Raw genomic sequence first — 27272 nt, forward strand, 5'->3', positions numbered from 1 at the left:
TTCCCAGTGCAGACTGGTATTAGAAGTTGGAAACTTGCTAATACAGTTGTGCAAGTACAAGAAAGAGAAGGCTCTTTCAGGGAAACCTCAGACACTGAATGAAAGGCTCATAAGAAAAGGAAGATGGAGTCACAGGACGAGCTCTGCGTAGTACGTTCGAAGAAAATAGTGGGCTCTTGTGAGAGACTCTTAAGTGCAAAGCAAGAAACATGTGGAAAGGTGAGTGCGAATAGTGACAGAAACTCATGTACTGTCGGAACGCAAAAGAAGCAGGCAACAGGTAAAGCTAGAGAGAAGTGAAAAGAGCACAAACAAATTGTTTAAGTATTAAGATGAGGACCCCAGGAGCAATGGATTCGTTGAATACAAATAAAGGCAAATGGAATGAGAGTGGCTATCATTCAGCAAATGGAATGAGAGTGGCTATCATTCAGAAACAGGAAATCACCACAGGCTTGTATTTACCTGAGACATTAGTAAAAGCAGAATCAGCAGAATGCCTAACAAGTGTGCTCACTACTACAGTTGAAAGTGTGTCAGTATACTGCCCATGGGTGATGGCAGAAGCAGTTCCGGAGTGGACATTGTTGCAGCAGTCGTTCAGTGTGAACTGTGTCAATGAAACTAGGTTGCAGCTGAAATCCAGAATAAGTGTACTAAAGGAGAACATTCACATGAGACATTTGAATGAGAAAGAGAAGACAACAATCATAGAATTATGCACCACATACAGCGACATTTTCCATTTGCCTGGAGACATATTATCCTACATGGATAGTATCAGGCATGAAATTAAACTGCTATCGGAAGCAGAAGGTAGGGTGATATGTTCACGATCCTGCAGAATACCACAAGCACAAAAGGGGATGCTCCAGAAGGAAACTGAGAAGATGTTAGAGGATTACATTATAGTACCAAGTAAAAAATAATTGGAATTCTCACTTGATTTTAATTCCAAAAAAGACGGATGCCAGTGGAAAGCCCAAGTGCCGAATAGTCATAGACAATAGGTGACTTACTGAGAAAGGATATTATCAAGTCTTATTAGACGAACAGGATCGAGAAAAGACAGCTTTCAGTAGGCCGTATGGGCATTTTGTGTACAAACAAATGCCCATGGGTCTTAAAACAGCTCCTAGTACATTTCAGAAATTACTGAACTGTGTCTTGACATGGCCACAAGATGACAAATTGTTCACCTATTTTGATGACATAGCAACTGACGAAGGTATTCGAAAGGCTTAGACTCCACAATTAAAAACGAGAAGTGGACAAGTGCGAGTTTTCGCAAAAGGAAGTGTGCTATCTGGGTCGTATTTTATTGGCCCAGGGCTTGGGGTCAGATCAACAGAAGGTCACGGTGATCAAGGATTACCCACAACCCAAAACAATCACACAATTGAAAGTGTATTTAGTCCTTGTGGGATACTACCGGCATTTTATAGGCAACTTTAGAAAATCACTATGCCGCTACATGACTTATAAAAACAGAAGTGCCTTACACATGAGGTGTTGCACAAGAAAATGCTTTTCAGCATTTGAAAGAGAAGCTGATCAGTCCACCTACAGTAAAGTACCCAGACTTTGTAAAGGACTTCATAATTACGATGGATCCTAGCATCTCAAGTGCTGGAACGATTTTAAGTCGTGTTCACTTTGAGAATGTTGAACAAGGCAGAAAGAGGGCACAGTACAACTGAGAGGGAGATGTTGGCCATTTGTTGGGCAGTGAAATATTTGAGACTGTACGTATTTAGAAGACAATTCCTGATATGTATTGAACCCCTAACATGTGTAGGCTGTATATCACATCCATCATCCAAATTGATGATATTCAGGTTAAAGCTGGAGGAATATGGCTATCAGATCCTGTACAAGTGTGGCAAATGAAATCAAATCACCAATGCACTCTTGCTAGTGAGAGAGGTCAGGGCAGCTCATACGTGACCATAAGGTGACAGTAGCCTAGGTCAAGATACGGCAGAAACAGAAGCCATAGTGGAAGACAGTGACCAAAAAGCAGACAATGACAGCAGGGCTGTTGGTGCAAGTGAGCAGGCAGCAGGCGCGGGTGACAAGGTCACAGGACAAAAAACTGCTGATCTGAAAACAGTAAAAGACATTATTCAGGAGTGCAAAAATGGCATCAAAGAAATAGAAAAGTATATCCAGTAACAAGAGACAGCTGAGACAGGAAAGACAGAAGAAATAAGTACAACTGAAAAAGCTGCAATATTAAAAGAGTTTCATGATTCTCCACTGGAGAACACCAGGACAACATAGGAGAAACCTATGAATGAATGAAGAAGTACTGAGTACGGATTGGTTGAACAAAGATATAGATGAATATATCTGGAAACGCGAAAGTTGTCAAGAGAATAAGCTTACAAGGACACACATAAAGATGCCTCTAGAGATTACGAAGACATCTAATCATGTTTTCGAAGTGTATGATATTGGCATAGTAGGTCCATTAAACCAGATGGACAGAGGGAACAAGTGTACCTTTACATTTCAGGATGCAGTGGTGAAGTTGATGGTAGATGGATCCATTGGAAGGCAAGATGCTGACACAGTAGCGAGGGAGTTAGTTGAGAACGTTATACTGAGATATGGAATACAGTCAGTATTGTTAAGTGACATGGGAAGTAATTTCGTGAGACTATGAAAAGAGTATGTAACTACCACGCACCAAGAAGATACAAACAAGAAGTTACCACACTCAAACAAACCAAGTGATAGAGAGATCACATCAAACATTAAAAGAGAAGTTGCGAGACTATGTAAATAGAGCACAGACAATAGGTTCCATTCAAGGTTTTTGTGTATAACACAACACCGTATAGTGCCACAAGTTCCATGCCCCATGAATTGTTCTTTGGAAGAACATGAAAGGTCCAGGGATACTACAGAAAGAACTGGCAGATGTGAAGTATGATTTTGATCATTATGTGGCACAGCTAAAGGAGTGCTTGCAAGAAGTGCACCAGTTTGCAAGTACACAGAATGTGCAATGTTGAACAAAAGGAATATTATAATAGGACTCAAAATCCACAGGAATTTCATTGTGGGAATAAGATTCTGTTGTTTGATGAGAGCATATGTGTGGCAGATCACATAAGCTACATACACAATGGTGACTCGTACATGGTCGAATGTAAGAAAAGAAATAAATATCTCACAATTTATGCCATCTGGCTGAAGGAGATTTTCTAGTTGGAGCCATGTAGTACAAGTGCATCAGAATGCAGTGAAGAACACACGTCCCTCTTTAACGTAAGAGAAACAGAAAAGGTACTGGGCCTGACTGGGCAATTGCCACTGCATGAATCCCATACCCAGAAATGAGGAATCAAACTTTATGGGTGAGGTCAGTAAGATTCTGTTCAGAACACTAGACAAAGATGACACCGTGAAAGTCAAGGTGAAGATAGAATCATTATGAAGAACTTCAGAAATGATCTCAATTTCTCTCAAAGCAGAACCCTTCAAAACATGAGCCAAAAATATTTGAAGTTTGTTTTCTATTTCTGTATGCAACTTATGAATCAAATGTGTGTGGCTTTGAAAATGTTGTGTGGATTACTGAATAGTTCTGCAGGTGAAATTACGAAATGAAATTCTGCTTTTAAAAAGCATTCATAATAGCACTGTAGGTCTTGGACTGAACAGTAGCAGAATTCGGTTTTAGAGGTGTATGCTTAAGAAAGTGTTGTAAGCCTCAAAAACTTGTGATATGGAATGTTACACTCTGACTGAATTCCTTTGAATTCTTCCCAGTGAACAGGTGAAATGTCAACATAATGGTAAATACTGGCCAGAAATTCAGCTGCTTATTCACCTAAACGCTCCAAGGCCTTTAAATATGGATTAGGCATTGTATGAATGTTGCAAGTTCCAATGTTATGAGTTGTCTGCCTCTTGTCTGCTGGACATCACCGTCTAAAAGCCTAAGTACTTTCTTTTTTTTTTAATTGATGTAGGTCCATCTGAAACCCCGCATAAGGCATTTATTTAGAGACAGGACACTGTGTCACATAATTTCTGATGTAACATTTCACCTTCTGCTTTGATAATAAAGAAATTTCTTGGGTGATGCTTTTCTATGCAACACTTCCTCTCTGACCAAAATAAAACAGTTATTTGCAGTTTTTTTCCTTTAAAATTGAAGTTTCATCAAAACTCAACATGCAATATGATGAACCTGCTGTTTCTAACGTATATTCCTGGAAACATGGTTAGTAAGTATCTTATTTTCTTATATGTACATGCGTTTATGTTGTTGTTGTCTTCAGTCCAGTGACTGAAATTGATGCAGCTTTCCATGCTACTCTATCCAGTGCAAGCTTCTTCACCTCTGAGTAACTACTGCAACCTACATCCTTCGGAATCTGTTTAGTGTATTCATGCTTTGGTCTCCCTCTACAATTTCTACCCTCCACGCTGCGCTCCAATACTAAATTGGTAATCCCTTGATGCCTCAGAACATGTCCTACCAATCGATCCCTTCTTCTAGTCAAGTTGTGCCACAAATTCCTCTTCTTCCCAATTCTATTCAGTACCACCTCATTAGTTATGTGATGTACCAATCTAGCATTCTTCTGCAGCACGCAGCTGTATATATATGTGATGATGAGGTCCCATACTCCATGGAGCATAGGGGACGATGCGGGAGACCCGTAATGCCGTACTAGGTATAACACAAAAAAATCAGAAAGGAACAATCTATCTCAAATTTCAGACTCCCCATGTTGGATTTTTTTCACCATCAGGACATTTCAAAAAGTTAAATGAATGAATATGAATGCATAAGCTTAAAAACAAAAGTATATATCTTATTTTCTTTCTAAAAGAGCCAAAAAAGTTTGAAAATGTGAACAAAAATTTGAAAACATGACATGAAAGGGTCATTATAGGTGAGACAGGTGAACTGCTCACCTTGAACTGGTAGCTCAGTTCATGTTTGGCTCACCGATGCAAAAAAGTGAAGAGAAGTCAGGAAGCAAGTCACAGAAAGCTTTTACATAAACACAGGGTTGAGACAAGGAGATTGTGTGTCATCGATATTGTTCAACTAGCACTCAGAAAGATAATGAGGGAAGTTTTCTATAATAATATCAAGGGGATCAAGGCAGAAACAGAGAAAATCACATACATCACATTTGGTGGCAGCAAACAGAATTGGTCTCCTTGTGAATGAATCAAAGACCGAAAAAATGGTCATAAACACTGACTCATGCCAATTCAAGACACCCAGTCCAACATTCAGTAGTCACAACCTGGTCATACAAAAGGGATCATAATTCTAAATATCTGGGGGAAATCTTTACAGAGGATGTACTGTATGAGGCAGAAATCAAAGCGAGTATCCAAGCCATAAACCAATCATACTTCAGTCAGAGCCAGCTTTTTAAATTGCACAGCCTCTCAAAGAATTTCGAACTCCAGCACTGATCCAGCATGTAGTGCTGTGTGGTTTCAAAACTTGGGAGTGAACATAAAAACGACAAATTATCTTCTCCTTTTCGAGTGAAAGTCTTAAGAAAGATCTACAGCTCAGTACAAGATGAGACCATTACAGAATAGAGGATCCGGCATAATTGTGAGCTGGATGAAACCTACAACAGACCAAACATGAGGGGAAGCAAGCAGCTTACATAGGCAGGACACGTCGCTTGGGCGGATAAACACTGATGGCCTTTGAAACCCGTGGATTTTATTCCCTGTGGAAAAAGCCCACTAGGAAGACCACAGAAATGATGGAGAGATGGAATCCATAGGACTTGCTGTAGTTTGGCATAGAGGCTCACTGCCAACAAAAGGCACAAAACCAAACTCAGTGGAAGAACCACCTCATATCTGTGCATGTTTCTCTGGGCCCAACTGTGTGAAGTACTGGTAAAGTATCGCCTCATTCAATGACTGGAACAACTAGTGAAAATCACTTTTCCACAGTGAGTTATGACAATATGATGTTACTTCCCTATGAGCATTTTCTTTAATTTGTCAACAGCCACAAATTTCTTGAAGCAAGGTTATGACTATGAAGTGGGAGCTACTCTTTGCTAGATTGTGGTTTGGTAAAAACTTCACACAAGTTACAGATTATAAGCTAGTGAACAGCTTGCCTGTTTAATCACAGATGAGGCTATTTTCTCTTTATTGCATGCATAATTCAATGTCAAACCTGTAAATAACTGTACCTTTTCACAGTGTCATCCAGTGGAGAATATTTGTGGTAAATAACACTATAATGTTCAATGTACATAATCAACAATGACTTTTGTATTTCTGTGATTTTTCAGTGCTTTCTTTGACTTTGGGGAATGAAGCATTACCCACTCAAAGAACTAGGTCTCTGTTTTGGTGTCTCCAGCATACATCCATGTTTCTTCTCAAACAACTTCCTTAAAAACCTTCAAGTCATTTCTGGCAGTTTAAAACATGTTAGGAGCTATAGAACAAACTTCATTGCCACAAACTGCAACCCCAAGTTAAGCATCTGAATTTTGGAAACAGTTTACCGTGCAATACCACACTGGGCCTCAAGTTTCCTACGCAGCACCCCATACATACTTAAATTTCCAGAAGCTTTAATATATTTTGGTTTTGCGGATCAGAGAACAGTCTCAGTCGATTAGCAGCTATCTTGAAACTATCAGTAACAATCACTAACTTTTAGAAAAGAAAGGCTGTATAAAATGATGTGGAGAGAAGAAAGTCACACCTTGTATTATATCTTCATCTATACTCTGCAAGTGACTGGTGAATTACACGGCAGCGAACCCCACCCCCCACTGTACAATTGTTATGGTTAGTTCCCATAATATTCAAGTGCTGAGGGTGGAAAGAATGATGCGGAGCAAGACAACGTATGTGAAAGGAGTTGGTTCATTTGGCTAAGCTTATTAAGTAAAGAGAATATAATTTCTCTGTTATTAAAATTACCTCATATCCTCTATAGTCAACTTCTACATCATCACCATACACATTTATATTCTGATTTATATTGTTAAAAACTGTGGCAGGCCTAGGGTTTCTCGGGTTGCAGGCCATGTCATCAGCTACCATCAAAATGATTTGACTGGAAAAAGAAAAAAAAAACACACTCATAAGAAATGTTTATTTGTTTCATTTTAAAGTAACTAAAAAAGTCAAAATTATATTACAATTAAATTTCAAACTTAAAAATGTACTTCGCTGGCTATTCAGAATTACTGATTTTTCAAAAAAAAAAAAAAAAAAAAAAAAAAAAAAAAAAAAAAAAAAAAAAAAAAAAAAAAACCAATTGTGTCAGTACCACAAAACAAGAAGGTAACTATGTACAAGGTCCAGTTTCATATCATGCATGATCGAAACATTAATCAACAACAACCTTCGATGGTTGTTTCTGGATGGTTCTAACATTCAATAGTTGTTTTCATACTATCTGTGTTACATAATGATGAAGGAACTATTAAAAAGTGCTTAAAGCAAGTAATATATTCAATATATCATCTTAATTGTTTCAGCCGTGAGTTCTTAGTGAAGCACTGTATAAACTAAATGAAAATCTTTTTTAGCCTTGTTTTATAAAACAAGGAAAAGAGTGTTTCATTTAATTTGCACTGTACAGTATTCAATGTATGGTTCCCAGATCTGCCGCCAGGTCATACTTTGTGCATCCCACAACATTTCTTCGAGGCAGCTTCTCAACATCATCAGATGGTGGCTTGTTGTTGCTGCTGGCAAGTAGCAACTGTTCATAGCCAGCAGCAGCAAATGACCACCATCTGAAGGTGTCAAGCAGTTGCCTCAAAATATTTTGTGGGATACATATAATGTCATCTGGCAACAGAGCTCTGAGTCATATAGTGAACATATCTGCTAGGAAGCCTGAAGAGTCACTTGAAGTAATAAATTTACTATATATCTCTTTTCCATATATGTACTGACACAATTTGAAATCAATGGTGAACTTCCTGTTCATTAAATAAATTAGCTGATGTTGCAAATATGTAAGGGATTAAAGCAAGTGTACCAGTATAACACATATTGTTTGGCAATTTGTACAACGAAATGCCATAAGATGAGTGGTTCTGTTACTTAGTATGCTGACAGGTTCCTGCTTGTTTTAAATGCAGTTACTTGACTGGAAGAAACACGAAGAAAATTAGTAAATTTACTTTATGAAGAGCAGGCACTTAATAGTAAATACAGTGCTAGGAGTTAATCAACATTTTAAGTAAACAAGATCCAGAATACTGTACTATAAATAACAGCAACACAAGTGAAAAACCTTCCTTAAGTTAAGGTGACAATTAACAGAGCCACTGGGAGAGCAATGTTTGCTGTGGAACATGTACATTGTGTAGCCTGCAACTGTTCAGCCTATCACAGTAACAATAGCCTTGTAGGCCAAGTATTATGTCACTGGGTATAAAATCTTAAATGACAATCAATTGGATATCTTCACCGACTCCGACATTAAACCACTGTATCAGGTCATCCACAACAATTCATGGCTATAAGCAGGTACTCAGTTCTACGCAAATGCAGGATTTCTACTGTAGATGTAATACATTGACAACACCACTCTGAGATGGAGGCAAAGCCCTCTGCAGAAAGTGATGGATGTGAAGCTCCGCAAAATACTGCCTCAGGACTAAGCTGGTACTCTAATGGTAATTAATATGATCTCTTTGTGGAATTAGCTGTGGATGTGTGGGAAAAACCATTAACATAAAATATTATCACTTTATCTTGCACAAGTTGGAACCTGAAGATAGCACAACAGAAGCAGAGAAGAACAACCACTGAGATTTTATTATGATGGAGCAAATGGATAAACCTTGCAATTGTAGTGAAGTAGACCATATAGACAAGCATAATGACAGCCATTATCAATGATGGACTGTTCATAATTTCATTATTCCCAAGTACTTACAAAAAGTTGGACAAGAAGATAAGCTGGATGACAGGAGTGTGACAAAACATTGCTTTTTGAAAATAATGATAGTTAAGTGGCTTGCTTGTTACTTTTCTGAGATGCAGCATAGGACTATGCCATTTTCTATGCTTCTAAAACAAAAAAGTTTCAGCTTTCTACAGAGAACTGACATGTGACAAAACATATAACCACCACTGTTCTGCAGACAGGATAGACTCCAAAAAGACCACCAAATTAAAATTCTCTCTCTAATCATGCACTTAGGTCAGCGGTTGAATAGGACAGTGTCAGATTACAAACCTAGAAATTAAGGATGCAACCCTTATCATGTTTTTCATCTCTACCAGGCGCGGCTCGTGGTTTCTATACTGGGGAAGGCTGCGGTATTTATCAATCGGAGCCAACACAGACCTCGGGTTACGCTACAGATTGGTCTGACATAAACAACTAAGGATTCAGGGGGAGGGGGGGGGGGGGGGGGTGGGCTTATCACTCTCTACCCATAATTTTACGTACTGTATCTTCTACAATCAGGTATTAAATACGTTTAGAAGCTAACTTCGAGTTAAAATCTTTGGTTAGTGTTTTTATACGTCGTCATTACATTTTCTGACACTTTGCAGCAAATCATACGGAAAGACGCGTTTAGGAGAGATCTTTAATGCGACAAATGTTAATTTTGCAGCTGCTTAATATTTTAGGTGTTTTCAGTTCTAAACGTGAGGCGTTTATTGCGGTTTACCTCCAAAGCTCGAAGTTTACGAGTTTGCAGGTCGATACTGTGATGTTTTGGTGACATAACAGGTCTTGTGCAAGTAAAACTCACTAAAATCTTGCAAAATACACTCCGAAAAAGAAACTTGCTAATATCACACGATATCAACAAACGCAGTCAGCATCAGCAAGCAAGGAAAGTAAAGTAATGGGACAAATTTCGCGTGCTTTGTCCTCTAATCACTTATGAAACTCTCGCTAGATGGCAGTACTGTTATGTTACTGTAGTGTAGTGCACTCTGGCGGGATATTTGCAAACTTACTCTAAATGTGGATAAAATAGCCAATGGCAGAAACAAAACAACTATGTAAAACATTATCAAAACAATAATACTAAACATTGATTAATGATACATCGAAGCGTAGTAGAGATGTGCAGAGACAGAGATTGGATAGCGAAGTTTCGGCCACTCTACATTCCTTTATTACATAGTTAGTGTAACATGAAAAACGTGTGGTGCTTGGTGTGACACCCTTAGGCTGCAAGCTCTGAGCCTTCGGGTCGCCCATAAAGGGCAGTACTACGTAGAAGCCACAACCTCAAACCGCTACTACATGCAGCTTACGGACGTTCCAAGGCGCAGCCTAAACACTACTAACCGTTCAGAAAACATCTATCGATACAAACAGTTCCAAAAACGTTGACCATCATTATTTTAATCGGAATGGGAAATATGCGAAATTTAAATTATGTAATACGTTTTTGCGAAATTTACTTTAACATATATTTTGGGGCGGCTCCGCCTCAGAGCCTTTAATTACGAGCCGCGTCTGATCTCTACTATTTATTTTAGTATGTGAAAAATGACAAGTTGCACCATGGTTTGGAGTCTAGCTGTATGTCCATCTATATCAGCTGGCAAGCAAATACAAAAACTGGCAGAAGGTAGTAACATATCACCTCCAATATGACTACACCTAGTAAAGAACTATGATGTTAAAAACAACTCTAATTGTATTAGTTTTTATTTACTTGTTAAAAAATGGAAAGTACCACACCTGGTTAGATGAAAAGTATAAAAAAAAATGTGAATTTAACAGCTTGGTCAGGATGAATAGAAATGAACCTTTAGTCCTTCTTTGTAACAGATAGTCTATAAAATGTGGCAACAGCAGCAGTGCAAAGACTACATAGCACATAACTACACACTTCTATAATTTTTAATCCACACGCTAAACACAGCTGCCCATTTACTGTTATTTTAAAACAGAATTTTGTTTTTTAAGAAACGTACCTATCAGGAATTCCAAGTCTCTTCACACTACGATAAATAGAAAGAACATTGGCAACATGTCTGTAATTGAACCAGAATCTTGAAGTATCAACCAACACGGCCCAATTATTCGTGTGGCCAGAGCTCGCAAAATTCTGTGGAAAATGAAAAACATTTACTATAAGTTAATCTGATATAACTTTGTAAGTACCATAACACTACAAGAAAACAAAATATACTCAGAGAAATCTCTCTTTTAAAACATCAGAGGAAAGAGCGAGTCATTTATATAACTTTGGTTACGGGAATCATTAGAAATATTATACATTCAAAAATACCTGTACTCATATAAATAACTGTAATGCAACAGACTGAGATTAACATAAGAGTAAAATATGATACATCCCTTTAATAAACATAATGATACACTATAATTGTGTTCCATAAACACATATTTATGTTAAAGTATTAACTCTTTATAATAAATGTATAACAACATCAGAAACAATCTACAAAATAAGTTTTAAAAGACACTCTAAGGTGACAGAACTATGTAATCAACATATAAAGAGTTTTTACATTATTAATATTCAGTACAATTTAAATAACTGTCTTTTGAATGATATTACTGAGCTGTAGCTTTAGAGTTACTGTACCATTATTGTATGGAATTAGAATACCAATGTGTTTTTAGTGATTTTACTTGAAATACATTTAATTTTCTGCTGACTATGTTGGCACATATAATTAATTTTGTACAAGTTTTTATCAATTGTACATTACATGAAACATTAATTATAACACCAGTCTAAGTGCCATGTCTGCAAGTAAGAACTGGTGTTAGACCAAAGTGGTTGTTTGCAGTTTGTTAGAGGAAAAAGTGGATGTAGTTGAGGCTTGTTGAAATGGAGAGTAAGTGTTATGATGAGTTGCAAAGCAATTATTTATAAATAAATGAAACCTGTTATGAAATTTGGGTGTCAGAAGATTATCTGTAAAGTAAAATTCCTAAGATCACATACAAATGTGGAATAATTCCAAAAGTCACCCCAGAAGATCTGCAGTGAACACGAATGATGTACTAATTTGATTAAAAATCATCATCTCCTACAAGTATTTGTATATTAATGGATCATTTCCTGCTTCAATTAGAGTGTGTGTGTGTGTGTGTGTGTGTGTGTGTGTGTGTGTGTGTGTGTGCGCGCGCGCGCGTGCACGTAGGGAGGGAGGGAGGGAGGGAGGGAGGATACCTTACATATGAAATGAAGTGAGACACGTGAATAACCCATTTGCATTAAGTTTTGTTTTGTACATCTCCAAAATGATGCCACATATTATTTGTCAGAGACACTGTAATTTTATAATGTGCCTCAATAATGAAGTAGTCTGAGAAGATTGCATTTTTATGTTTCACGAAATACACTCCTTCAAATTCCTCTACATTTAGAAATATCTGATACTTGTGCCTGGATAAACCAAGTTGTGATAGGATTAATACAACAGGAGTGCAGAGCAAATACAGTCACTCATTGTATGGATGAAATATTTAACAGAGCAAAGAATGTAATAAAAATTATACATTAAATCAGAGCAAATATACTTGCCTTTGTATAGGTTTATGAGCCCTCATACACAGTATTTTCTCATCAGTTGACTGTGCCCTTTCCCTCTCAAAAGAATTGTCTCCCTTTATATCCATGCCAGTCCCTGTTACAACTCAATTGGAAAAATTCATACATATGCAATCCAGTCTCTAATAGGCACTTAATAAATACTGATTGGACTTGGAAAACTAGTCACTTATTCACATCCAGTTGACAGACAATTTCCATTACCAAAATCCACAATGAAGTATCCACTTTGTCAGAATTCCAGAGAGAAGACAAAATATCATCAATAATTAGCCATCAAGCATAGTTGTGCAGAATCCGCGAGGCAATCTGAAGTGCTAGCCTGTGGCAGTGTAGGCTGTTTATCTTCTGCCCTGAAAGGCGTGGCTGTTGTCAGATGACTGAGATAGACAACCCTTAATGTTTCCTGGTGATGCCTCCTGTGGCACAACAGCAGCTCACTGCTTTTGAATCTGTGGCCAACCAATAATCAAATATTTTGCAAATTGAATCTGTGGCCAACTGATAATCAAATATATCGCGAATTGTGACACAAGGGAAAACTGTGTCCCTATCCACCACATTACACTGCCCAATAGTTTCAGGCCTTATGATGTCACGTTATTAATGCAATGCACCCTCAAGGTGCATAGGAACCACCTTCATAGTTACAAATGTCTCACTTTTTGGTTGATTGCTTAACATCAGCCCAAACATTCTGAGTTGTAAAGTGACAGAGAGTGACAAGTGTAGTCTGGGAATATAAGAATTACATCTTACTGCAGAATTCAATCCAATGTCTACTGTCAGTCGGAAGACTCACTGGCAAATAAAACAATCTTCATTAACAACTTACTTGTCAACTATATGTACATTGTGTTAACAATTAGTTACTTGAAATGGACTATACTAGCAACCTCAACATTCCCAGTGGTTACGACCTTTATTTACCAACAAACACTAGTTCACCAACTTCTTAGCTAGATAGTTTGGATTGACATACTATGACTTGTCATTTTATAATCATTCCAGACCAAGTTAATGTCTCCTGTCAATTCTGAGTTGCTATAAATAACAGGTTGTTTGTAAGTGGAAATACCCATGGACAAACTGACTTTGATATTCTTCAAACATTACTACCTGCTGTCTGAAAGGAGTTTACATATATGAAATTATACTTTGAGATGTTCCAATAAGGCTTGTTATTTAACACTGTGACCGCACAGCTTTCATGCTAGCAATGGCTTGTCAGGTCACACACTTTGCTAAACCATGTTACTGGGGCATTGCATCACCAATGTAAATTCAAATTACTGGACCTACGGGCAAATTTATTCAGATACTGGTAACCACAAAAAATGAATGATCTACAACTTTTTATGACATGTAGCGATAACACACAATGTGAACTAAAAAAAAAGGCAAGGACCAATTATATCCTGTAAGGATTCTCGAAATGAACAAATTGACAGTACACTGAAAGCTTTTATTTCGAGTCGTTTATAAAACAATTCATGCAAAATACCTATTTTTGTTGTGGATATAATAAAGTATGGAGTTTAAGAAGAGAATCTACATTAATATACAAATTTGTTTCTTAATTAATTGTTAATACTAATCCAACCAACTATCACCTATTCCTAATGAATGAGCTTCTAACAGAACTACTTTAAAACTAGAAAATAAGTCCAGTAGCTTCAGTTACAGGAGCAACAAAATGGGCACATCAATCCTGCAGATGTTTATGCTAATTCAAAAAATAAGACCAAATGAGTAATGCAAAGCCTTGAAACTTCTACAGTTTTACATCGCCTACTAAACTTTTCTCCTGAGATAATCGAAAACTTTAGAGAAAACATCAGTTCACTTGTACATAAGTTCCCCAATTAAACTGTAATCATCACTAGAGACTTTAATCATCCAACAGTTAACCGGGAAAATTACAGTTTTGTTAGTAGTGGGTGTGGTGAGATATTCCATGAAACATTACTAAATGCCTTCTCTGAAAACTACATAGAACAGGTAGGTAGAAACCCCACTCATGATGGAAATATATTGGATCTAATGGCAAAAAATAGACCTGACCTCTTTGAGGATGTCCTCTCTGAAAGTGGTCAGAGACCATGATGTGGTTGTGGCAACAATGATAACCAAAGTACAAAAAACAACTAAAACAAGAAGAAAAATATATATGTTCAGTAAACTGGATAAAAAATCAATAGTGTCACATCTCAATGAGGAACTTGAAACTTTCAGCACAGGGCAGAAGCATGTAGAGGAACTGTGGCTCAAGTTAAAAAGAATAGTTGACCATGCACTGGATAGCTATGTGCCCAGTTGAACAGTTCATAATAGAAGGGAACCTCTATGGTAAAGTCACTGTAAAGAAACTTCTAAAGAAACAGAGATTACCGCATAATTGCAGGAAAACAAAGCATATGGCTATGGATAGAGAGAAGCTGAATTAAATGTGTTTGTCAAGAGAGCAATGCGTGATGCCTTCAATGACTACTGTAGCAGAATATTGTCAATCAATCTTTCACAGAACCCAAAGAAATTTTGGTCGTATGTAAAAGCTGTTACTGGTACCAAAGCTAGTGTTCCGTGCCTAGCAAATGAGAATGAGACTGGAACTGAAACTGAGTGTAGCTGAACACATGCTGAAATGCTTAACTCCATTTTCAAATGTTCCTTTACACAGGAAAATGCAGGACAACTGCCTCAATATAATCCTCCACTGAAAAGATGAATGAAGTAAGTATTAGCGTGAGTGGTGTTGAGAAACATGAATCATTCCATGTCAATCCAATGTACCTCTCAACCTGACCCTCTCAGATTTCTTTCAAATTTGGTGCATTCAGTGATCTGGATAAGAGATGGAAAATACCAATTTGCAGATGTTTATTACAACTGTGAAGAAAGTTACAGGTCTGGAAAGTTTGGAATGTGTGCTAAATTTACATGTGTATGCCACAACATAAATGACTTAGCTTAATTCTAGTTCTAATTCAGTTACAGCGATGAAAATGGTACCATTGGAAAGATAACGAATAGACCTTTACATTGATATGCCACATGGCAGGTTTCCCAGTATTTTCATACTAAAGGTTATTGACCTCGACCTTTGACCTTGAATATCTCAAACACCCCACCTTCATTTTTTAAAAAAAATATATTTGATTGCTTCAGTATTTTACTATAAATATGGTGAATATCAAGATGGCACACCAAAGTCATCATGCACAAAAAATTATTTTGTCAACTTACGTACAACACCAACATGCAGTAAGCAGCTATGTATCCAGTTTTTTCTATAACACCAGCCAATAGCAGTTACTTTTATTCCGACCAGTTTGTTAATATTTCGAGCTGTGAACAGCCAATGAGAGACACTTTTATTTCAACCAATCAACATTAGCCTGTTTTAGTGAACAGCCAATCAGAGAGACTCTTATTTCAAGTAGTCACAATTAGTCCACTGATCTCTATATATTATGCAAATTTTGTTTCATATGATTTATGGCTGTTGCTTGTTTAACAAAGTGCAGTATAAATGTGTCATAAAGTAATATTTCATAAAAACTGGATTTCAAGTCAAAATTGTCTTGTTGCAATCCATTTAGGGAAGAAGGTCTTGCATGAGTGCAGAAGAATTTAAGAAATGTTAAGGAGTGGACGACAAACAAATATCCTGATGTATTGTTAGGTGGAAAAATTTTCAGTAAATGTAGAAAAAAAATTGCAACACCCAAAAATCACTGCAGATGTTGCCTCAGTTGTGCCAGGTACTTCCAGAGAAGACTTAAGTGAAGATGAAGTAGCATCAGATCTGGCACTCGATGCTTTAAATAGTAGCCTTCCGTATTTAGGTGAATCTCCTGTGAAGAAAAAAGAGGCTTCAGAGTGAGAAAAAGTACCCAAAGAAAAAATGAAAAAATAGCCTCTATGTTAGAGCATACTTATGTGGCACAACTGTAAAAAGAAGAGTGAAAATGGAGAAAGTGAAATAATCACCCAGCTGAAAGACAAGTTTCACAATTCAGATTGTACGTGCAACAAAACACAAATTCTAACTGTACTTCCAAAGAGTTGGAGTGTAAGAAAAACTACGAAAGAATTTTCTGCTTCAGATTACATGGTGGTTGTTGTTGTTGTGGTCTTCAGTCCTGAGACTGGTTTGATGCAGCTCTCCATGCTACTCTATCCTGTGCATGCTGCTTCATCTCCCAGTACCTACTTCAACCTACATCCTTCTGAATCTGCTTAGTGTATTCATCTCTTAGTCTCCCTCTACGATTTTTACCCACCACGCTGCCCTCCAATACTAAATTGGTGATCCCTTGATGCCTCAGAACATGTCCTACCAACCGATCCCTTCTTCTGGTCAAGTTGTGCCACAAACTTCTCTTCTCCCCAATCCTATTCAATACCTCCTCATTAGTTATGTGATCTACCCATCTAATCTTCAGCATTCTTCTGTAGCACCACATTTCGAAAGCTTCTATTCTCTTCTTGTCCAAACTATTTATCGTCCATGTTTCACTTCCATACATGGCTACACTCCATACAAATACTTTCAGAAATGACTTCCTGACACTTAAATCTATACTCGATGTTAACAAATTTCTCTTCTTCAGAAACGCTTTCCTTGCCGTTGCCAGTCTACATTTTATATCCTCTTTACTTCGACCATCATCAGTTCTTTTGCTCCCCAAATAGCAAAACTCCTTTACTACTTTAAGTGTCTCATTTCCTAATCTAATTCCCTCAGCATCACCCGACTTAATTCGACTACATTCCATTATCCTTGTTTTGCTTTTGTTGATGTTCATCTTATATCCTCCTTTCAAGACACTGTCCATTCCATTCAACTGCTCTTCCAAGTCCTTTGCTATCTCTGACAGAATTACAATGTCATCGGCGAACCTCAAAGTTTTTATTTCTTCTCCATGAATTTTAATACCTACTCCGAATTTTTCTTTTGTTTCCTTTACTGCTTGCTCAATATACAGATTGAACAACATCGGGGAGAGGCTACAACCCTGTCTTACTCCCTTCCCAACCACTGCTTCCCTTTCATGTCCCTCGACTCTTATAACTGCCATCTGGTTTCTGTACAAATTGTAAATAGCCTTTCGCTCCCTGTTGGTTGGTTGGTTTTGGGGATTAAAGGGACCAGACTGCTACGGTCATTGGTCCCTTTTTCCAAATACAAAGAACACCCACAGAGAATAAAAACGAGGAACAGAATAGAGCACAGACGATACAGAACAAGAGAAACTGAGACAAAGACAAGACAAAACGGACTAAAACCACACAGAGTGTGACGGTGGTTGGCCGACCATAGAAATAAAAAAGGAAAAGCCAACCACTTAGAAACACATTTAAAAAAATCAGTTTAAAATCATAGGCCAAAGGCCAGAATCAACACAAAACAATAAAATAAAACAGAAACACTCAGATTAAATGATAAAATCCCCCTGCCCGAATAAAACGTAAAACTAAGTCAGCCATAGTGGAGTCGTCTGTTAAAAGGGCAGGGAGCGTATCAGGCAGCGCAAATGTCTGCCTGACCACAGCTAAAAGGGGGCAGGCCATCAAAATGTGGGCCACCGTCAAAGCCGCCCCACATCGACATAGAGGAGGGTCCTCCCGGCGCAGTAAATAACTGTGTGTCAGCCGGGAGTGGCCAATGCGGAGCCGACAAAGGACGACTGAGTCCCTGCGGTTGGCTCGCATGGATGACCGCCACACAGTTGTCGTCTCCTTAATGGCACGGAGTTTATTGGGTGTGATCCGATCGCGCCATTCAGCGTCCCAAAGCGCAAAAACTTTTCGGCGGAGGACTGCCCGCAAATCAGTCTCTGGGAGGCCAACATCTAGAGATGGTTTACACGTGGCCTCTTTCGCCAGGCGGTCAACATGTTCATTGCCTGGGATACCGACATGACCGGGGGTCCACACAAAGACCCCAGAGCGGCCGCAACGCGTAAGAGTATGCAGGGACTCATGGATAGCCATCACCAGACGAGAACGAGGAAAACACTGGTCGAGAGCTCGTAAACCGCTCAGGGAATCGCTACAGATCACGAAGGACTCACCTGAGCAGGAGCGGATATACTCTAGGGCTCGAAAGATGGCGACTAGCTCAGCAGTGTAAACGCTGCAGCCAGCCGCCAAGGACCGTTGTTCGGAATGGTCCCCTAGAGTTAGCGCATACCCGACACGACCAGCAACCATCGAACCGTTGGTGTAAACAATTCCAGAGCCCTGATACTTGGCCAGGATGGAATAAAAGCGGCGGCGGAAGGCCTCTGGAGGGACCGAGTCCTTCGAGCCCTGTGCCAAGTCGAGCCGAAGGCAAGGGCGAGGAACACGCCATGGGGGTGGACGCTGAGGCGCCTGGAAAGGGGGTGGAACAGGCAAAAACCCAAGCCCGCAGAGAAGCTCCTTGACGCGTACGGCGATAGGACAACCCGACCGCGGCCGACGGTCCGGCAGATGGACGACAGACTGCGGGAACAGGACACGGTAATTTGGATGCCCGGGCAAGCTAAAAACATGGGCAGCATAAGCAGCCAGCAATTGTTGGCGTCGCACCCGCAGTGGAGGGACACCTGCCTCAACAAGGACGCTGTCCACAGGGCTGGTGCGGAAGGCACCAGTGGCAAGTCGGATCCCGCTGTGTAGTATTGGGTCCAGCACCCGCAACGCAGAGGGGGATGCTGAGCCATAAGCCAGGCTCCCATAATCCAGACGGGATTGGATTAATGCCTGGTAGAGCCGCAACAGGGTAAATCGGTCGGCGCCCCAGCGGGTGTGGCTCAAGCATCTCAGAGCGTTTAGATGCCGCCAACACGCCTGTTTAAGCTGCCGGATATGAGGCAGCCAAGTCAACCGGGCATCGAAAACCACCCCCAAAAACCTGTGTGATTCCACCACTGAAAGAAGTTCGCCGGCAAGATAAAGCCGCGGCTCCGGGTGGACAGTGCGTCGCCGGCAGAAATGCATTACGCAGGTCTTGGCTGCCGAAAACTGGAACCCATGAGCTACAGCCCAAGACTGCGCCTTGCGGATAGCACCCTGTAGCTGACGTTCAACAGCTGCAATGCCAGTAGAGCTGTAATAAAGGCAGAAGTCGTCAGCATACAGGGAAGCAGAGACAGAATTTCCCACGGCCGCAGTGAGCCCGTTAATGGCTATTAAAAACAGGCAGACACTTAAAACAGAACCCTGTGGCACACCGTTCTCCTGGACGTGGGTGGAACTATATGAGGCTGCGACTTGCACGCGGAAGGTACGATACGACAGAAAATTTCTGATAAAGATCAGCAGAGGGCCCCGAAGACCCCATCCATGAAGCGTAGAAAGGATGTGATCACGCCATGTCCTATCGTACGCCTTCTGCATGTCGAAAAAGACAGCGACCAGGTGCTGACGGCGGGCAAAGGCAGTACGGATGGCCAACTCCAGGCTCACCAGATTGTTGGTGGCGGAGCGGCCTTTACGGAACCCACCCTGAGATGGAGCCAGAAGGCCCCGAGACTCCAGTACCCAAGACAAGCGCCGGCTCACCATCCGTTCGAGAAGCTTGCAAAGAACCTTGGTGAGGCTAATGGGGCGGTAGCTGTCCACCGCCAAAGGGTTCTTGCCTGGTTTCAGAATGGGGATAACGATACTCGCCCGCCACTGCGACGGAAACTCACCCTCGACCCAAATACGATTGTAAAGGTCGAGGAGCCGTCGCTGGCAGTCCACTGAGAGGTGTTTCAGCATCTGGCAGTGGATGCTATTTGGTCCAGGAGCGGTATCAGGACAAGCGGCAAGGGCACTGCGGAATTCCCACTCACTGAATGGAACATTGTACGATTCTGGATGGTGGGTGCGAAACGAAAGGCTCCGACGCTCCATCCGCTCTTTAATGGAGCGGAAGGCCTTAGGGTAATTCGCAGAAGTGGAAATCATAGCAAAATGCTTTGCTAAGTGGTTTGCAATGACGTCGGAGTCAGTACAAACTGCTCCATTCAGTGAGAGCGCAGGGACGCTGACAGGTGGCCGATAGCCGTAGACGCGTCGAATCTTGGCCCAGACCTGCGATGGAGTGACATGGAGGCCAATGGTGGACACGTACCGCTCCCAGCACTCCTGCTTGCTTTGGCGGATAAGGCGGCGGGCCCGCGCACGCAGCCGTTTGAAGGTGATCAGGTGTTCAATGCAGGGATGTCGATTGTGACGCTGTAGCGCCCGCCGGTGATCTGTAATCGCTGCAGCGATCTCAGGCGACCACCAAGGCACAGTCCGCCGCCGAGGGGATCGAGAGGAGCGGGAAATGGCAGATTCGGCGGCAGTAACGATGCCGGTGGTGACCGATTGAACCACCGCATCAATGTCGTCATTAGAGAGAGGCTCAAGAGCGGCAGTGGAGGAGAACAAGTCCCAGTCAGCCTTATTCATAGCCCATCTGCTAGGGCGCCCAGAAGTGGTAGTGGTAGTGACAGAAAGATCGGAAAGTGATCACTACCACACAGGTCGTCATGCACACTCCATTGGACAGATGGTAAGAGGCTAGGGCTACAGATTGAAAGGTCAATGGCGGAGCATGTGCCATGCGCCACACTGAAGTGTGTGAAGGCACCATCATTTAAAATCGAGAGATCGAGCTGCGACAATAAATGCTCAACGATGGCGCCTCGACCTGTTGCCACTGACCCACCCCACAGAGGGTTATGGGCATTGAAGTCGCCCAATAGCAAGAAAGGTGGCGGCAATTGGGCTATCAGCGCAGCCAGGACATGCTGCGAGGAAGGTAAAGACTGCAGACTGCAGACGGTAACAGCCTGTGGCGTCCACACCCGAACAGCGACAGCCTCTAGAGGTGTTTGGAGAGGGACAGACTCGCTGTGCAGAGTGTGAAGGACATAGAGGCGGACGCCACCCGACACCCTTTCATATGCTGCCCGGTTCTTATAATAGCCCCGATAGCCACGGAGGGCGGGGGTTCGCATTGCTGGAAACCAAGTTTCCTGCAGAGCAATGCAGAAGAAAGGGTGAAGGCTGATAAGTTGTTGGAGCTCAGCTAGATGGTGGAAAAAACCGCCGCAGTTGAACTGGAGGATGATATTGTCCACGGCTGAGAAAGGCGTGAAAGGACTGGGAAGGCAATTTACGCCGCTTGTTCACTCACTGCCACTGATTCAGTACCCGTACGAGAGGCATCCATGGCGTCTGAGGGACCAGCGAGATCAAGGTCCTCAGCGGACGCTAGAATCTCGACTTCATCCTCAGACGCAGAGCGCGAAAGGTGCGGTGGGGTTGGTGCCACCGCAAGTTCTTTGGCCTTAGAGGTCTTTCTCTTGGACTTCTCTCGCTGAACCTTGGGTTTCACCGGCTGGGAAGGCTTCACCAATTCAGTCTCCGGGACAGAGGAGGCTCGTGAAGCCCTACGCCCGGTCGCTGGTGAGGACTTATGCCACTGGCAGCCGTCATCCTTCCCGCTGGTGGAACCCTGGGAAGGGAGGGTCCCAAGGGAACTCTTACGGGCAAGACTAGCCGAAGAAGTTAGACGTTTCTCCGGCTGAGAAGCGGGGACGGACGTCCCCGACGGGTGGGAGGAGGTTGCTCCTGAGGTAGGTGGTGCAGGAGCAACCGGTTGGGTAGAGCCCCCCACGGGCAAGGGGGCAGGAGGAGTCTTACTGCTTATCGAGCTGGCTGGAAGTCTCGAAACTGATGGAGCTAGCACAGTTGTTGTAGCAGCTGCATAAGAAGATGTCATTCTCACAGGATGGAGTCTGTCATATTTCCGTTTGGCCTCAGTATAGGTCAGCCGGTCCAGGGTCTTATATTCCATGATTTTGCGCTCTTTCTGAAAGACTTTGCAGTCAGGCGAGCAAGGTGAATGGTGCTCCCCGCAGTTGACGCAGATGGGAGGCGGGGCACATGGAGTATCGGGATGAGATGGGCGTCCGCAATCTCGACATGTGAGGCTGGAAGTGCAGCGGGAAGACATATGGCCGAACTTCCAGCACTTGAAGCACCGCATCGGGGGAGGGATATAGGGCTTGACGTCACATCGGTAGACCATCACCTTGACCTTTTCCGGTAACGTATCACCCTCGAAGGCCAAGATGAAGGCACCGGTAGCAACCTGATTGTCCCTCGGACCCCGATGAACGCGCCGGACGAAATGAACACCTCTACGTTCTAAGCTGGCGCGCAGCTCGTCATCAGACTGCAAAAGGAGATCCCTATGGAAAACAACACCCTGGACCATATTTAAACTCTTATGTGGTGTAATAGTAACGTTAACATCCCCCAACTTGTCACAAGCAAGTAACCTGCGGGACTGGGCGGAGGATGCCGTTTGTATCAGTACTGACCCAGAGCGCATTTTAGACAAGCCCTCCACCTCCCCAAACTTGTCCTCTAAATGCTCGACGAAGAACTGAGGCTTTGTGGAGAGAAAAGACTCCCCATCAGCTCTCGTGCAAACTAAGAATCGGGGCGAATAACTGTTACCTCCATCCTGAGACTTACGCTCTTCCCACGGCGTGGCCAGGGAGGGGAACGTTTTCGGATCGTACTTCTGAGCATTAAATTGAGCCCGAGAACGCTTAGAGACTGCTGGCGGCTGGCCGCCAGCGAGAGATGATGTACCACGCTTCATTGCAGGTCATCCGCCCTGATGCCACCTACTCCGACCAAGGGCCCTCCCCACGGGCGCCACCCAGCCACAGCAAAGGCCACCTGGCAGGATGGCCGTTGCCGGGTGTCCCGATGCCCCAGGGAGATGGGCATCTACTCCTTGGCATACGTGGGGAGTTAACGGCGCAGGCATCAGTAGAGCAATCCCTGTGTTGTCAGGGGGCTACAACCAAGAGGGTACATGGCGGCCCCACCACAACGGACTGGCTACCGTGCTGGATCTTAGGTGCAAAAATGTCCAAGGTCGTCGTCGCAGTTAAAAGAAACACTGCAGAGTGCAGCGTGGTAATCGCACACAGGGACGTATCCTCGCCCAAGAGATCGAAAACGAGCGGGACACCATTGCAACGACGAGAAATCCGGCTAAAGGTCTAATTGCACGACGGAAACAGTGCACCATGTAAGGCGCCCTTCCCCAATTGGCTCGCTCTTTGGATAAATTTAGAAAGATGGAGGTCAAACCCGAGAGGGGACCATCACATAAGGCCGAAACGTTGGAGACTCCTTTTAGTCGACAGGCAGGAATACCGCGGGCCTATTCTAACCCCCGAACCCGCAGGGGGGTTCGCTCCCTGTATTTTACCCCTGCCACCTTTAGAATTTGAAAGAGAGTATTCCAGTCAACATTGTCAAAAGCTTTCAATAAGTCTACAAATGCTAGAAACGTAGGTTTGCCTTTCCTTAATCTTTCTTCTAAGATAAGTCGTAAGGTCAGTATTGCCTCACGTGTTTCTACGAAATCCAAACTGATCTTCCCTAAGGTTGGCTTCTACTAGTTTTTCCATTCGTTTGTAAAGAATTAGTGTTAGTAATTTGCAGCTGTGACTTATTAAACTGATAGTTCGGTAATTTTCACATCTGTCAACACCTGCTTTCTTTGGGATTGGAATTATTATATTCTTCTTGAAGTCTGAGGGTATTTCGCGTGTTTCATACATCTTGCTCACCAGATGGTAGAGTTTTGTCAGGACTGGCTCTCCCAAGGCCGTCAGTAGTTCCAATGGAACTCCGGGGGCCTGGTTTCGACTCAGGTCTTTCAGTGCTCTGTCAAACTCTTCACGCAGTATCATATCTCCCATTTCATCTTCATCTACATCCTCTTCCATTTCCATAATATTGTCCTCAAGTACATCGCCCTTGTATAGACCCTCTATATACTCCTTCCACCCTTCTGCTTTCCCTTCTTTGCTTAGAACTGGGTTTCCATCTGAGCTCTTGATATTCATACAAGTCGTTCTCTTATCTCCAAAGGTCTCTTTAATTTTCCTGTAGGCAGTATCTATCTTACCCCTAGTGAGATAGGCCTCTACATTCTTACATTTGTCCTCTAGCCATCCCTGCTTAGCCATTTTGCACTTCCTGTCGATCTCATTTTTGAGACGTTTGTATTCCTTTTTGCCTGCTTCATTTACTGCATTTTTATATTTTCTCCTTTCATCAATTAAATTCAATATTTCTTCTGTTACCCAAGGATTTCTACTAGCCCTCGTCTTTTTACCTACTTTATCCTCTGCTGCCTTCACTACTTCATCCCTCAAAGCTACCCATTCTTCTTCTACTGTATTTCTTTCCCCCATTCCTGTCAATTGTTCCCTTATACTCTCCCTGAAACTCTGTACAACCTCTGGTTCTTTCAGTTTATCCAGGTCCCATCTCCTTAAATTCCCACCATTTTGCAGTTTCTTCAGTTTTAATCTACAGGTCATAACCAATAGATTGTGGTCAGAGTCCACATCTGCCCCTGGAAATGTCTTACAATTTAAAACCTGGTTCCTAAATCTCTGTCTTACCATTATATAATCTATCTGATACCTTTTAGTATCTCCAGGGTTCTTCCATGTATACAACCTTCTTCTTACATGGTATGGAGAGCAAAACAGTTAGTAGCAGAACATGGTATATTAGTGACACCAAATCCCGAGCTAGGTAAGACATTATGTGAGAAAACTGTTCAGTGTGGATTGGATTCTCCAAATTTTGTGAGTTGCGGCGAAAGTACTGTGTTTCTGCCAATGCCAGTGGAACTCATGCTGTTTGTGTGTGTGTCTTGCACCAGAATTTCAAGTTAATGATTGAAGGCTGTAAACTTAAATCACTAACAAAGAGTGAAGAATACACATTACCATCATAGAAGCACTGTGTGGCATTTGTTACATGTAATCCTGCACTACCAGCATGTTTCTTAGATTCAAGTCCCTATTGTCCAGGCGTGACAAGACTAACTGATTATCTGTATGGTCACCAAGCGAGGTAGCACAGTGGTTAGCACACTGGGCTCGAATTCGGGAGGACGACAATTCAATTCCACGTCTGGCCATCCAAATTTAGGTTTTCCATGATTTCCTTAAATCACTCCAGACAAATGCTGGGATAGTTCCTTGGCAAGGGGATGGCTGACTTCCTTCCCCATCCTTCCCTAATCTGATGAGACTGATGACCTCGCTGTTTGGTCTCTTCCCCCAAACAATCCAATCCAATCCAATTATCTGTATTGTCTGCTTGGTAAGAACTGCATTGTCAAAATTGCATATAAGTGTTGGTTAACTACAAGCAGGGTAGTTCTAGAGGCTATGACAAAGTCAACAGGTGATTTCATTGGAGTGTTTGCATTGGCTACCCAATACAAAAACAGAAAGAACTTTATACAAGGACAATTCCAGGTATCCATAAGCTTCATTGTGTAATACCTGTTAACAAAGTTTAGTAAAGAGACACACATATTCTGCTTCTTCAGTGAGTAGAGAAGAGTCAGTGACTGCTATGGTCAATGAAATGCTGTTAACAAATATACATGGATTTTTTGCCTGTATGTATGACAGTCATTGATGGGTTACATATGTCTTACAAACATGTGAAGAAACAGATGAAGTAAAGGTCAACTTCTTGCATCCACATGGACCATCTCCGTCATTTGTATTTCCTGCCAAACCAGACATTGTGTCATCAGAAAATGTGACATCATCACAAGAGAGGATCCTGTGACACAAACTGGAAGGGCATACAATCTCCTGCATCAGATCTGGCGAACATTAACAATTTAGTTGGAGAAAACCCTGAAACGTAACGGCTAACGGGGCTCTCGTGAAGCTGCGATAGGCCTAGCAGGCCAGTAGTGGATAAATCAACTGCTTTTAAAAAGGGAACATGCCTCGGATCACGGAACGGATTTAAAGGAAACCGACCAAGCAATGGAAAAGGATTACGAGATGGTTTACGACTGGGCACCTTAAACGTAAGGACTCTAACTGGGAAGTTAGAAGAAATTGTAGAAATGATGGAAAGGAGGAAATTGGACATCTTGGGACTTGCTGAGACTAGGTGGAGAGGAGTTGGTGAAAAACCACTAAGTAAAGGATGTAAACTGTACTGGATAGGGAGTGAGAGGGGAAGAAATGGAGTGGAAATAGTGGTCAGAGAGGGCCTGCAGGAGGAGGTGGAAGGTATCAATGATCGAATGATAAAAGCCAGAGTACGAGTGAAAGGAAAATGCATTGGAATCATCCAAGCATATGCCCCACAGGTGGGGTGTACAAAAAAGGAGGAGGAGGAATTTGAAGATTACTTGCAAAAGCAGCTAAATGGAGGTAATCAGATTATAATAGAGGACCTCAATGCACATGTTGGCACAGACAGGAAAGGATTCGAGGAGATAATGGGACCAGAGGGCTGGGGGAACCGAAATAGAGAAGGAAAATTGTTGCTGGAATTCTGCAAGAGGAATGGGCTGGCGATCACAAATTCCTGGTACAAGAAGAGAAGTAGCCACAAAATAACTTGGTACAGTGGAGACTGGTCCCAAACTTCAGTAGTAGACTATGTACTAGTGGATAGGCAGATGATGAGCAGCCTCACAGATGTTAAGGTCATTCCATCTGAGGCCTTAGACAGTGACCATCGGCTGTTGGTAGCCACCCTGAGAGAGAAAAAAGATGGGAGGGCAACAGATATACAGGAGAAAAGGTTGAAGACATGGATGCTGAAAGAGGATGAACGGAGGACCCAGTACCAGACACTGATCAGGAAGAAGCTGCCAAAGGAAGATCA

General features: G+C 42.0%; 1 protein-coding gene across 1 annotated transcript in view; it reads right to left on the reverse strand.

The window, feature by feature from the left end:
* LOC126481041 (putative GPI-anchor transamidase) overlaps window positions 1-27272 on the reverse strand; it is a 60640-nt gene that overhangs the window by 29836 nt on the left and 3532 nt on the right. Inside the window, exons 2-3 of the mRNA XM_050104522.1 lie at window positions 10939-11072; window positions 6949-7084 (exon numbers count right to left, since the gene is read on the reverse strand). Coding sequence (XP_049960479.1) covers window positions 6949-7084; window positions 10939-11072 — 270 coding nt within the window. The remainder of the gene's footprint in view (window positions 1-6948; window positions 7085-10938; window positions 11073-27272) is intronic.

Source organism: Schistocerca serialis, chromosome 5 (genome assembly GCF_023864345.2).
Source record: "Schistocerca serialis cubense isolate TAMUIC-IGC-003099 chromosome 5, iqSchSeri2.2, whole genome shotgun sequence".
NCBI classification, from domain to species: domain Eukaryota; kingdom Metazoa; phylum Arthropoda; class Insecta; order Orthoptera; family Acrididae; genus Schistocerca; species Schistocerca serialis.